Below are 12,159 nucleotides of genomic sequence, written 5' to 3' on the forward strand. Positions count from 1 at the left end.
GAATGTTGGCCGCAGGGAACAGCGTGCGATGCTGATAGATAATGTGATTCCCGCGATTAAGATGAAGTGTCCAGCTTTTCTAAAAGGCGTCCCATTGATTATTCAGCAAGATGGTGCTCGTAGCCATGTCGAGCCCAATGATCCAGCGATACTGGCAGCGTGTAGAGCTGATGGGTGGGATATATGCATCGAGATGCAGCCTCCAAATAGCCCGGATACAAATATTCTTGATTTGGGTTACTTCTCCTCGATTCAAGCTCTGCAGTACGAAGAAAGCCCAAACAGCATCGACGAGTTGAATGAATGCACCATCGCATCATATCAAAATCTCCAACCTGAGACGCTTGAAGACACGTTTGTATCATTACAGAAGGTAATGGAGTGTATTATACAAGATCTTGGCAACAACAGCTACAAGCGGCCTCATATCGATAAGAGCAAACTCCGAAAGGGGGGGGGGTTGTTGCTGAAGAACTACAAGTGCGACTTGTCGATTTATTTGGTAGGTGCGGCATATCATTTTGTAGCCAGTCAACAGAAAGTAGAGAAGGAGAATCTGTTGAGATTGCAGATAGAAGCCTTTAGAATTTTAACGGTCTAATGACTAGTATTCTTGTGTGCTTGCTTAAGTGGGCTTTGGGCACGTAGCTCAGTTGGTTTAGAGCACCGCCAATGTTGCGGAAGGACGCGGGTTCGAGTCCCGCCGTGTCCTTAATTTTTTAGCAAATAAAGCTGAAGATTTAAAAACCATTGAAACCCTAATTGCTTATTTAATTATGACCCCGAACACTCACTTGATGTTTGTATGGAGGGTCATCATTTTTGCATGTAACAACATCATTTTAGGCTTAAAACCTCTGAATAGAGCATAAATGTATGCGTTAGCCAGTGCTGATTATTTGAATGTGCGCTTTGTAAGGGGTATCAAGCAAACTTTTTTATAATACGCATCATTTCCCGAATCTGGTCAAGTAAACTGAAACGGAGGGAGTATATATGTATAAAATATATTTTTTGGTCATATGTACGCTTACAGTTAGTTTTACCCAATTTAGCCAACTACTGGTGAAGTGACTGATCGAAAACGTACACCCTTGACAAAACGGTAATCTTTTTAAAAGGGTTAATTGTCGCTTGCTCAAACTTAACCCACAACTCGACAGCGCACGGGTAGGCGAAGCCAAATCATACCCGGCAAGTTAGATAATAAAATTGTGAAATTTTGTTTTGAGAGTCCTGTGATTATGGATCAATATAGTCAAATCAGCACAAAATTAATCATTCAATTTTAAAACTCCAATGTATAATTTCAATAATTTTGAGCACCTCTGTCCAGGCTTACCCTACATCTTTTCGGATCTTAGGCTTCCTTCAAAAATATGGTCTCCATGTCAACTTATTGCTTGATCTTTAGCCGACAGTTTTGGAGGATTCCTAGAGTTAATCTTGTTTCGGGCTGGAAGGTCTTCGATTTGGGACGGGTAGGGTATCCTGGGCATTTATTTATGGTCTTCGAAAATATTAAACCAAATAAATTTAAATTAATTCTACAGGTTTTGCAACTTACCGGTACCGGGACCAACCGGTAGTTTTGGGCCGACAGATTAATTCATTCCAACGACATCCGCGCGACATCGTCAACTTGCTGTCACAACACTCTCCAAATGGAGGCGACGCTGTCCAAGCGAGGCCAACGTGCCACAAGACGAACCCAAGCGTGCCCGTGTACCCGCAGAAGATGTTGATGCTCCCCGTGACGCATTAGCCAGCAGACTGGAGGGGCGTGCTGTTTCCAGACGAGATCCTAGCTCTGCTGCATGTGCTAAAGCTCATCGACACATTAGCAATGACGCCAGAAGATGCACTGCAAGAAGCAGTTGCAACACGCCAGACCGAATGGATTAAACAATTACTTGGCAGATTCGATTGTGCTCTAACGGACGCAGTAGTGCAAGCTGCTACTCTTGGCCTGCGGGATATCGTAGAGCTGCTACTAAACAAAACCTTTGGTATTGACGACGTGGCAACATACGTTAAAGTACTGGTCAATGACGATACGAGAGCGTTAGAGGAGATGGCGTCATGGCTGCGGCCATCTCGACGTTGTTAAGCTGTTGTTACCACTTGTTATTGGTATATCGTGTCGTGACTATTCTTCTTCCTGGTTCCGTGTAATTCGGAACATTTTGGATGCAGGCACGAGAAATGGGCACTTGGAACTGGTGAAATATATGGTGCAACATGCAGCAAGAAATGGATATGCGCGCAGATATTCCGTCGGTTGACACCCTGTCACTGTCCATTCTTGGAGGACACACTGATATGGCAAACTTTCTGGTGAACTAAAGAGAAATAATCTGGAATTTGACAGATGCGTTCGTCACAGCATTAGATACAGGACAAACTGCTCTTGTCGAGAGGATGCATGAAGTGCATTCGCAATGAATGCGTGGACGAAGCCTGTTCATTGGCCTAGCGGAATCAGGCCACATTGATGCTGTTAAGTACTTGTACAACAGTGAATGGGATGATCCAGGACTGGTTGGTAGAGCGTTCGCAAGTGCAGCATGTGGAGCAGAGATGCAAGTCGTGAAATTCCTTATTGCTACTGATCGGGTCTCGTCGGAGGCGTTTGATAAGCTTTCAAGCATGCGTGCTCCGGATATCAAACTTTCAACGTTGTTGCGCTCCTGTACTGTTTAAAACGAGTTTCTCAGCAAGGCATTGACCGCGCATTTGCAGTTGCACATGATGTGGCAGTTGTAAAACTACTATACGAGAACGAAAAGATCTCAGATCATGCAGTTACTGTTGCGTTCACGAGGTCGTTGAATTCGTTAAATCAACATTTCATCCCATTCGAAATCATTAAATTCTTGCACAAACTGCCGTGCATTCCATCGAGTTTGATTGACGAGGCCTTCGTGCGAGCAGCGCAGGCTCAGAAAACAGATACTATCGAGGTTTTACGAGATGACAGTCACCTCACCTCCAAGGCGAAGGGAGACGCATTTGTAGATGCATTCAAGTGTCAAGGCGTCGAGATAATGAAGGAACTTTACGAAGAGAAGTGCACGCCCCCTTCGTCAGGTTGCTTTCCGTCGAAGAGTACGTGCCACGGGAATATATGCACAAGACTTTCATTGCTGCAGCACGACACGGGCAAATGGCGATTCTGGAAATTGTTTATGAGAAACAACCGGCGGAATTGCGTGTTGAACGATGCTCTTGATGTGGCGGGGGCGAACGCCAAGATCGAAAACTTTATTCTCAAATTGGTCTGTGATCAAATATTCAAGAGACGCCTTCATGGCTAGAGATGTCTTCCGTTTGTTGGAAGCCGCTGGTACAATTAATAGTGGTGATACCTATTCTTGCAAACTCGTTGAATACAATGGGTTATTCTGACTCTCTTACTAGAAGTCGAGTGCCTACCTACACCGAGACAATCGCTTTCATCTATGGCAAACGCCACAGACAATTATAAGTAACGTATACCGTACATTGTACCTGCTTACATACAAGTCCAAAAATTACAGCTTTTCCTATGGGCGACGTATTGCTGTGGCTGATTATTACTCGGTAGACAATTGTGTACCCATTCCGTTGATCGTAATTAAACAAAGTTTTACGAAGTCTGCGAGGTGGTGGCTGAAACAACGTTACGCCAGTTGTTGATGTCAAAAATCCAATGCAGTCCAACAAATTCTAAATTAATACATCTCGAAGTATTACTTCAAGAGTGGGAGTAGAAACTGAATCTCCTGTCAACCAGAAATAGTCAAAATGTTTTTTCACAAGCATAATGGCAAATTCCGTGGGTGCAAACATCATGGAGTGGCTAGTTACTTCGAGTCCAATCACCAAGGGAATTTGCCACTACGTATAAGAATGGCATTTTGGTTGCCGCGTCGACCATTGTTTGATAAACTTAAAAAAGGAGAGGGATGGGACTTCTTCTTGCGTGGCATCTTGCGAAATGAGCAGCAAGAGCGCTTTACACATCACTCGTCATGTACTTTGTCAATAATGAGGCTCAATCTTTTTGATACAACTATACTTAATTTTAGTAAAGATGGGGGTGGCAGATCTAATCTGTCGCAGTGCCAAAAGCGATGCTCTGTATGCTAGCCACCTGATAGACTGCTAAATCCAGATTGTTACCACAAACACCGTCTTACTCTGAATTAGCTATAAAACATATCTAAATGGCAGGCTCCAACTCCTAAAATTGACGTGGGTGGCCGATCTATCCTGTCGCGGAGTGTAGCATTGGTTACGAGTTCGAAGATGAAATGAAGCGCTCGTTGCAGTGTATGTGGCGTCAACCACCTGGTTCAAGTGGAAATGACCGAGGGCAACAGCTCCCGAGGAAGCGCATGGCCCTTCCTCTATTCTCTCGCGCATAAAAAGAGAGAGAGAATGTGATTTTGGTTTGACAAATTTTGTCAAACCAAAATCACATTCTCAATGGTACACATTGTGTACCATTCAAAACAGACGACGGCCCTTCTATTTCTCCCTGGTGTTGTGGTATTGTATTGTGTCGGTACTGGCTAAACTTGTACTGCACTGATGTGTCAATTCGTCGCTTAAAACGCTTACCGCCTCTGCCAAGAAACCATGGCTGTTGTATCGAAAGCATTAACGTTGAGTAGAACACGTGTCACTGGATACTACTGCAAAGAGGTCTCAATGCGTGTAGTGGTACTGTAACCAGTAAGAATAGTACTTGAGTAACACTTGTATCACATCTTTGATCATCTGTCTTTTCTAACGAGAAATAGTTGTGAATTTTCTTCGAATGTTATCCGCGACAAAGGTTGGTAATCTTACCGCTATTATAACAAGTGGTAATCAGCCCTTCAAAGACTGTGATTTCCGTGAACATATGCGTAACGAAGTTTAACATACAGTAGGATTTTGACCTCGAATGTTAACTGTCGCTTGTTTGACACATAGGATAAACGACGCCGTCGGAGCGGGAGCGATGGATTGCGTACGATACCACGGAGTCAACTGTAGAGTATAAACACAATATAAGCACGATTAAACGCCTGAAAACGCTCTTATAGATAAGTCAGTGGGATACTCTCCAGCACTTGGGGGGGGGGGGGGGGCTGCCTCAACGACTCTCAAAACCATTCTTATTTGTTTCGTGATCTATCTCTTTAAAGAACCCCACAACGTAGTATTCGGGCCAATTCAAAAAGTCATGACTCTGTATGCAACCTATCTCACAAAAACGCAGCGCACTAGGGTCTACCGATAGTAATAACAAAAGAGACGGTTGTATTTTTTATTAACCCTTTTGCGAGCCACTTTAGTAAACTAAATCTAGGATAGTCGGTATCAAAAGGAGGCATTTTGCCTCCTTTAAGGCGAGTGATGGACCACCTTCAAATTTTCCAAGCGTGATTTGCTTGGTTTTTCTATGCGCATAACGACCTGTTGTAAACGTACTTAATTATAAAAGGAGACATTTTGCCTCCTTTAACATGGATACATCGTCGGATAACCAGGAAAAGGGGGCATTCTGCTTCCTTTTATCGCGAAAGGGTTAAGCGGCCATTATCTAAGAATAATCGTGGTGTTCAAGTTTGAATTCAATCAGCAACTTCTCATGCAAGTGCAATTATCTATTGTGACTGGCCCACAACTTAGTTTTGAGTAAGTCAAGTCAAAAGCAACTCCAGCTTTTTAACTGGAGTCCAAGTATCTGAAATCCTAAAATGCCGAAAAACCAAGCTGTCAAGATGCGTGTTCAAGCTAATTACAAGATTCACCCAACAATTACCTCCTCAGTGACTGGCAATGTTTCTCTGTCAGGTATTATATGTTGCCAGGTCCCTAGCAGTAATAAACGGTTTTTATCGATGCTCTGCTTTGTTTTAATTTGCTGCTGAAGCACCATGGTATAGACACCAGCTACTTTTTCTTTAAAAAGTATTTTATGCATTTAAATGCATAAAATAAACTATATTCCTTCCGCATACAAGTACCGAACACGCCTATGACCGGGAGCTTCCCATCTTGACAAGATTCTTGTACACGTTGGCCCAACAAGAAGGCGAGGTCCACTTTCGCATATAAAGGTCGCTGTCCGTTTTTTGAAGCCGTCGAGCACACACCGAGAACCTCACAGAGTTCCACAGGTCACTATAAAAGAAAAAGATTATTAATAAGCCATGGTGGTTTTCTTGAGCACCCTTTCAAGGCAAACGTCATGTTTTGCCCTATATGTATGGGTTGCAGTCACAGTGTGTTTGAGGTAGGATTTCACAACAATTCCTACTGCTGGTCGACGCTGTCGGAAGTTCCGACTCGGAGCCAAAGCGAAATTTCGAGCTGGTCACGCTGTCGTGGATCGCAAAAAGCTCCCAATCTAGCCGCCTATGTGCCGCGTATTCGTAGTGTGCGGTACTGTACGACCACTGTCGTAGTGTTTCAGAAGTCGCCTTGGATATGTACAATAGTGACCCGACGACGATCCCTTTTCGCATTTTAAGCGAGCCTTGCAAACTTTCGGTGGCCACCAGATTTGATTTTACACCATACTTCGCACAAGCTCCACAAGTCTCTACTCGCGCCTCCATTCGGCAGTGCAATGGCATCCCTGAAGCTACTTTTTTCCTTGCTTGCTGCGATCTCCAGTCTCACAGCAACTACGGCGGACACCTCAACATCTCGAACCCCAGGGACAGTATCAGTACCGACAGAACCTACCAACTTCTTGGTGTCAAGCTCGTTTGCATCTACCAGTGCTATGGAGATTGCCACCCCTGCAACTGCGAGGAGTTCTGTTGTATCGACTTACCGTAACTGGGTGGGAACGTGGACAATGTCGCCAGATACTGCGTGCTATCGAGAGGCTCACATCATGGACGTTTGTCCTAGTAACTACGACCGGAATGAGCTCACAAATACGTGTTGGACTGAATGCCCCATGGACTACCCTGTGGAATGCGGCATGGAGTGTATCCGTCAAAACGACGACTGTGGAATTGAGGTGGCCAGCAAAGTCTCTGCTGTTGGTATCACAGTCCTCAGTAGTGCTACATTTGGTGTGTTTGGTGCGCTGGAAAAGCTGGGTAAGCATGCCTGGTGGGCTGCAGTGTGTACCACCTTGGTCATGGTGGTGATGCGAGGTGTCCTCCGATACATTCGCACGTTGAAAGCGTCAGATCCACAGGCGTCCGAGCGCAAGTTACTCCTCTTGCTCTTTCACTCGAGCATTGTTGTCACGGATTTACCTCTTGCAATTGCCGTTTGTATGAAACTGCATGTGTCTCCAAACCTCATTTTATCGCAGAAAGTGCTGACAACGGCCCAGTGGATGCTAGCGCAAGCTCTTGCCCATGACGACAGTATTATTTCGAGTTGGCAGAGATTCCGCGCCTTCCTGAAAGGGGCTAACTTCACTGAAGCCGCCGAGAAGATCACTGAGGGCGAAATTGATTCGCTAGAGACAGCAATGAAGCAGAACTCGAGCTGTGGTGGTGATCTCAAGTCCCTAGTTAACCGGGTGTGGCTGATCGTGAACGAGTATCGAGAAGAAAGTCCTGCCATCACGGACGATGAGATTCGACTAAAGATTAGTGACTCCGATCTCGTACTGCAAGATATACCCATAGTGACGAACAACTGTATGCACCAGATGATCGCCGAGTCGAGTTTAGCGACGGCTTACAAGACGCGTGAGGTCTTGCGCAAGACCTTTGGAGTTATCATGAACGACCTCATCAAGTCTGGGAAGAGCGACAACGGCACGTCCTACGATGACAAGGAAAAAGCATATCGAGTTGTCGACTTTGCCTTCACTGCTGCCGCTGTGACGTTGCTAGATCCTACCCGTATTACTTTGTTCTTTTCCGAGTTCATTCAGAAAATTTGTGGGCCAACTCAGTTCATGGGCGAGATCGACGACGGCACAGAACCTGCTACGTTGGGGCTGAATACGCTTCAAAAGGCATTCAAAGGGACAAAAAGCTCCTGGACTAAAAAGGGTGATGGAGCCGTCATCATCAGCTTTACGAGCAGAGATACAAAGAACGTGGTAGTGAATATCAAGTCGGGAGGAGACAAGATCGATGAGGTCAAGGTCGAAGCAGGAGGAACTGGCCGGTGGAATTCCACAGTCAAAGCGCTTGGTGGTAAGACGCTCTACCTTGATCGCTGGCGGCCGGGATTCCTCGGTCTTCCCGGCACTGGAGGCGGATCACTTGTCCTGTGGGTGCCTAGATCCTCTCAAGGAGGCCATTTAGAACTTGAAGTAAAGATTAACGTGAGCTAAAGCTCCGTTCTAATAGAATAATGGATCGAAACAGGCTCGACAGGACTTCAGAAAAACGTTATAACATTCGCTCTGTCAGCCGCAAAAGTTCCAGATGAGAAAGTGAAAATAAATGTATCCATCTACCCTTTCTCGTTACAAAAAGAACTGGATTAAACTACGTTAAATTGATATTGAATGAAGAAAAAACTATCAATTTCCTGCGGCTGGGAAGCTAAAACTATAGTTCCCACGTATCATCTTTCACGTTCAGCTCGTCAGTCACGTGACCACAGCCACAAACGCGCTACCGCTGAAAATCAGATCGCAGATAATTTTGCGCACGAAGAGCTTGACTTCACGTTCATCCGCAACTTCAAGCGCTTCCTTCAGCACTTGCAGTTGCCAGTTGCCACATTCCGTCTTGTTTAGTATCCCAGGACAACCCTTTGTCCCCGCTGAGCAGCACACATGAAGGCCTTGATCCTGATTTCACAAGGGACATGCTCTGTGTCACACATAAGCGTGCGAGATTCTTTGATATCCAGGAAAACTCGAAGAAGCAGGTTTCATGAACGCCTTTAACAGCGCGTTTGGAGAAATCACATCAGCATCATACAGCGACTTTGTCCAATCCCAGTGACCTACAGACGCTGCGTTGGCGAAAGCGTCGTCTCTCGCTTCAGTTGTAAGACGCGGATCATTACCCAGGAGCTCTATAATATCACGGCGACAGATTCTGGCGGTGTCAAAGTCAGATACCAATGGCATCGACAGGAATGCAGTCCAGCTTGTACAAGAACTTCACCATATCAATCGTTCGTACTCAAGCGTGAGAACACTGTGTCACTTCCACAACCACATGCACGTCTGAAAGCAGCAACGATTGACTCCGGAGATATGTGTTCGTTCTCGTACAAAAACTTAAGGACTGTAACCTCCTCGGTGACTTGGAAAGCTATTGATCGCATCACTAAGTGCCATCTTCTCGCTGCAGAGAAGATATACCGTTTTTAGTGGATGTAGCAACGAACGAGCCGCTCTCTCGACGGCGTAGTCGTATACTGCGGGTGAAATACGATCGGATCCAAGCAAAAATTCAAGGACACCAATCGATCCCCACTCCGCTGCAACGTGAACGCTTCGTTAATTGACTCGATGGTACAATGTCCACTAGTGTACGCATACATCACTGTTTTGTCGTACCCTCTGCGTGAGAGCTCAACAAACAAATCGCCCGTCCGGACTCTCCCGGATACCGGTAGATGCCATAGAGCTTCTCTGCCAGTGGCTTGCCATCCGTCGATGCCGCGGCTTCATAGGCTTTCGATATATCCCACTCAATTTCGCCCGCTACTTGTGGCAGAAATTCCACCATTTCATCGTGTTGACCCAGAATCGCTTGTGTCAACGCATCGGGTTCATACAATGCCGCACATACTGGAGTGTAGTTCTTCTCTCGAGCGTGATTTACCGTAAACTTGACTACATTCAAATGTCCGTGAGTCGCTGCAGCTGTGAGAACTTCGTCCAGTTCTATCCACTCACTTCGGTTATCTGTCAACGTCCCACCACGTACTCCACGGTATTCTGATGGCCGTTCTCGGCAACTGCAGCAGCAGCCTTGAAGAGCGCGTCACGAATGTTGGTGGGCGAATCGCACAGATCCACGTACACGGCGATAATTCCTTCGTACACCAATATGTCCAAACTACCGGTATGCCCTTTAGAGCCCGCAACGGTGAGAGCATCTGATAGATCTAAACGCTCTCTATTTCTGCGACCGATGTGGTAGGTTCTAGACATCCAATTCGTGATCGTCGAGTTTTGCTACTTCTGTGACGGTCTCAGTGGGTTTCATCAGAAAAATATCGATCTGTTCCATTATGTGCGGCAATGCCACAATCGGTGCAGGAAACTGGACATTGTTGAGGTGCGTGTAGTCGCAAGATAGAGACCTTTGCAGTTTATATTCCTCTCAGATCTTGTATGTTAGTCCGTCCATCTTGGGGTCGTCTGGAAAGTGGACGTCGCACATGCTGAACAGCACTGGCTGTCTTTCGTCCTCGTAAGCGAACTTGAGCGCGCAAATCCGCATCGCGACGACCCGCGTGAATCACTCCCTTGATAACGATTATTCTGTCTTGCAGTCTCCACGTACTCTTGGAGACTGGTTTCAAGGTCAGTCCTTGTTTCGTACTGGGCTTGAAAGCTGGGCAGTAATAAAGTTCATCAGCGCAGACGTCAGACGCCTTCTTCTTCTTACCATGAGCTTTGCCACTGGTCCACGAAGCGAAATTAATGCATTCTTCTCATGGCACACATCTTCTTCCTGCTCCCCTGTGAAAGCGTTTTTCGTCATGTTCAACCTCTCCCTGATCCCTGTGTGGCCCTGCTTCTTCGTCAGATGACGAAACCTCTCCTCCGTCTGCGACGCCGCCTTACCCCTCCTCCGCGTTGGACTTGGCGTTACGGTCGTATGCATCCACTTCCTTGTCTTCTTCACCACTGTCCTGCTCGTCTTCATCACCACCACCTTGCTCGACTTCGTTACTCGTGTCGGCTTCATTGCCCTTGTTCGGCTGTGCCCATGCGAGAGCTTTTGCCTTCTGCGAACATGCCAGCAACCTGTTTTCATTGCTTCTTGCGTGCTTCCTCCTCTGCACGAGCTAGCTCGGCCATCTGGGCAATTCGTGGTGTGCGCGCCATGTTTATCGTCTCGAGATTTGTCTCCCCAACTTGTGGTTGTGAGCGAAGAGCATATATTCTGGAAAATAGCTGTTAAAATATGTGGAGAATTCCTGGTAATTTACCAGGTATGCTCCCTTTACCACTGGTAAAGGGAGCCTGAACGCCAAGCTAGCCGATGAAAAGATTATTTGAAACTAACATTTTATAGATAAGACACCCCTCTTTACGATGATGTTCGCAAAACGCACTTCAACGAATGGTTAACGATTAATAGCATTTATTTGGTTTGTGGGACTCATTTGTAAAGTAGTCGTTGAGTGTGAGGTGGACTGGTTGGGCTAGAGAGGAGGGTATCTTGGTGTGATGAGGCAACAATAGCAATAGGAGAGCAAACAGGGTGAAGCGCAAGGAACGAGCTACACCAATCGTTTGAAACTTGTGTGATGGAAACGAATAGTTTGTAAGTAAATTTTGTCGGATCCATTTCGGTGGTGCATTTATGGTAGAAATGTCTTTAAACAAAAATAAATTGGTGCTCCCAGCGCTATGGGGATCGTCTGCACTTCGAAGTAGGTGCAAATCTTCCTCCTCGCATTCCCTCTTTCTGTCATGCCGTTGACCGCTGGCAAGTACGAGGGCTACATGCGCGCTGCCACTTTCCTCCTGGACTGGCTGCTCCGCGTCCACCAGCATCTTCATCCCGCTGTGAACGTTCTGCAGTTGAAGACACTCAACGGAGCTGTCCAGCAGATCTCCAAGAACCCTGCGTCCCTCTCTTCGGATCTACTACACGAACTGCCAAACGTTCTCAAACCTTTTCACTGCGCCATTGGATTACGTGAAGCATTCGCCGCGCCGCTGCTGGCAAATGACACATCTAAATTTGCGGCTTTGTTGAGAATCTGGTACAATCTGCTGCAAATGGTGCCAATTGACAATATTCAAGACACCATGGCTGCTGAGTGGGAGGAAGAGGAGAACAATTATTGTCCCGGAGAAGAGCAATTTATTGTGGATACTAACCTCACCTAGAAACTTAACACAGAGCGATCTCACGTCTGTGCGGAGGCATTTAACGACGATTTTGGACTGGATGTCGTATTTTTTTTTGTCTCGGCCTTGGAACAATTGGTGCGCGGAGTGTATCAATGTTACTATTTCGTCAAATTACAGACATCCACGGTCATTGAAGCGAC

At 46.1% G+C, this 12,159-nt stretch overlaps 4 protein-coding genes and 1 non-coding gene across 5 annotated transcripts; 4 read left to right on the forward strand and 1 right to left on the reverse strand.

Moving 5' to 3' along the window:
• The first annotated feature begins 638 nt into the window (after positions 1-638).
• On the forward strand, positions 639-712 carry PPTG_20551. The gene has a single exon. It is a non-coding gene; the product is annotated as a tRNA-His (tRNA).
• A 1,986-nt stretch (positions 713-2,698) lies between these two features.
• Positions 2,699-3,255, forward strand: PPTG_22946 (hypothetical protein). The gene has a single exon (XM_008907612.1). The coding sequence runs from the start codon at positions 3,128-3,130 to the stop codon at positions 3,230-3,232; it is 105 nt and encodes a 34-aa protein (XP_008905860.1). The 5' UTR covers positions 2,699-3,127; the 3' UTR covers positions 3,233-3,255.
• Positions 3,256-6,766: 3,511 nt separating this feature from the next.
• Positions 6,767-8,293, forward strand: PPTG_11524 (hypothetical protein; the record flags this gene model as incomplete). The annotated part of the gene is made up of 1 exon (XM_008907613.1): positions 6,767-8,293. The coding sequence occupies one exon, from the start codon at positions 6,767-6,769 to the stop codon at positions 8,291-8,293; it is 1,527 nt and encodes a 508-aa protein (XP_008905861.1).
• Positions 8,294-9,461: 1,168 nt separating this feature from the next.
• Positions 9,462-10,078, reverse strand: PPTG_11525 (hypothetical protein; the record flags this gene model as incomplete). Its single annotated transcript, XM_008907614.1, has 2 exons — positions 9,462-9,757; positions 9,838-10,078. 2 exons carry the CDS (start codon positions 10,076-10,078, stop codon positions 9,462-9,464), a joined length of 537 nt encoding a protein of 178 aa, XP_008905862.1.
• A 1,462-nt stretch (positions 10,079-11,540) lies between these two features.
• Positions 11,541-12,052, forward strand: PPTG_11526 (hypothetical protein). The gene has a single exon (XM_008907615.1). The coding sequence runs from the start codon at positions 11,573-11,575 to the stop codon at positions 11,993-11,995; it is 423 nt and encodes a 140-aa protein (XP_008905863.1). The 5' UTR covers positions 11,541-11,572; the 3' UTR covers positions 11,996-12,052.
• The last annotated feature ends 107 nt before the right edge of the window (positions 12,053-12,159 follow it).

Source organism: Phytophthora parasitica (assembly GCF_000247585.1).
Source record: "Phytophthora parasitica INRA-310 unplaced genomic scaffold supercont2.27, whole genome shotgun sequence".
NCBI lineage: Eukaryota > Oomycota > Peronosporomycetes > Peronosporales > Peronosporaceae > Phytophthora > Phytophthora nicotianae.

Coding starts and splice junctions, on each gene's coding strand:
- PPTG_22946 (XM_008907612.1), top strand. CDS start 3,128: ATGCACAAGACTTTCATTGCTGCAGCACGACACGGGCAAATGGCGATT.
- PPTG_11526 (XM_008907615.1), top strand. CDS start 11,573: ATGCCGTTGACCGCTGGCAAGTACGAGGGCTACATGCGCGCTGCCACT.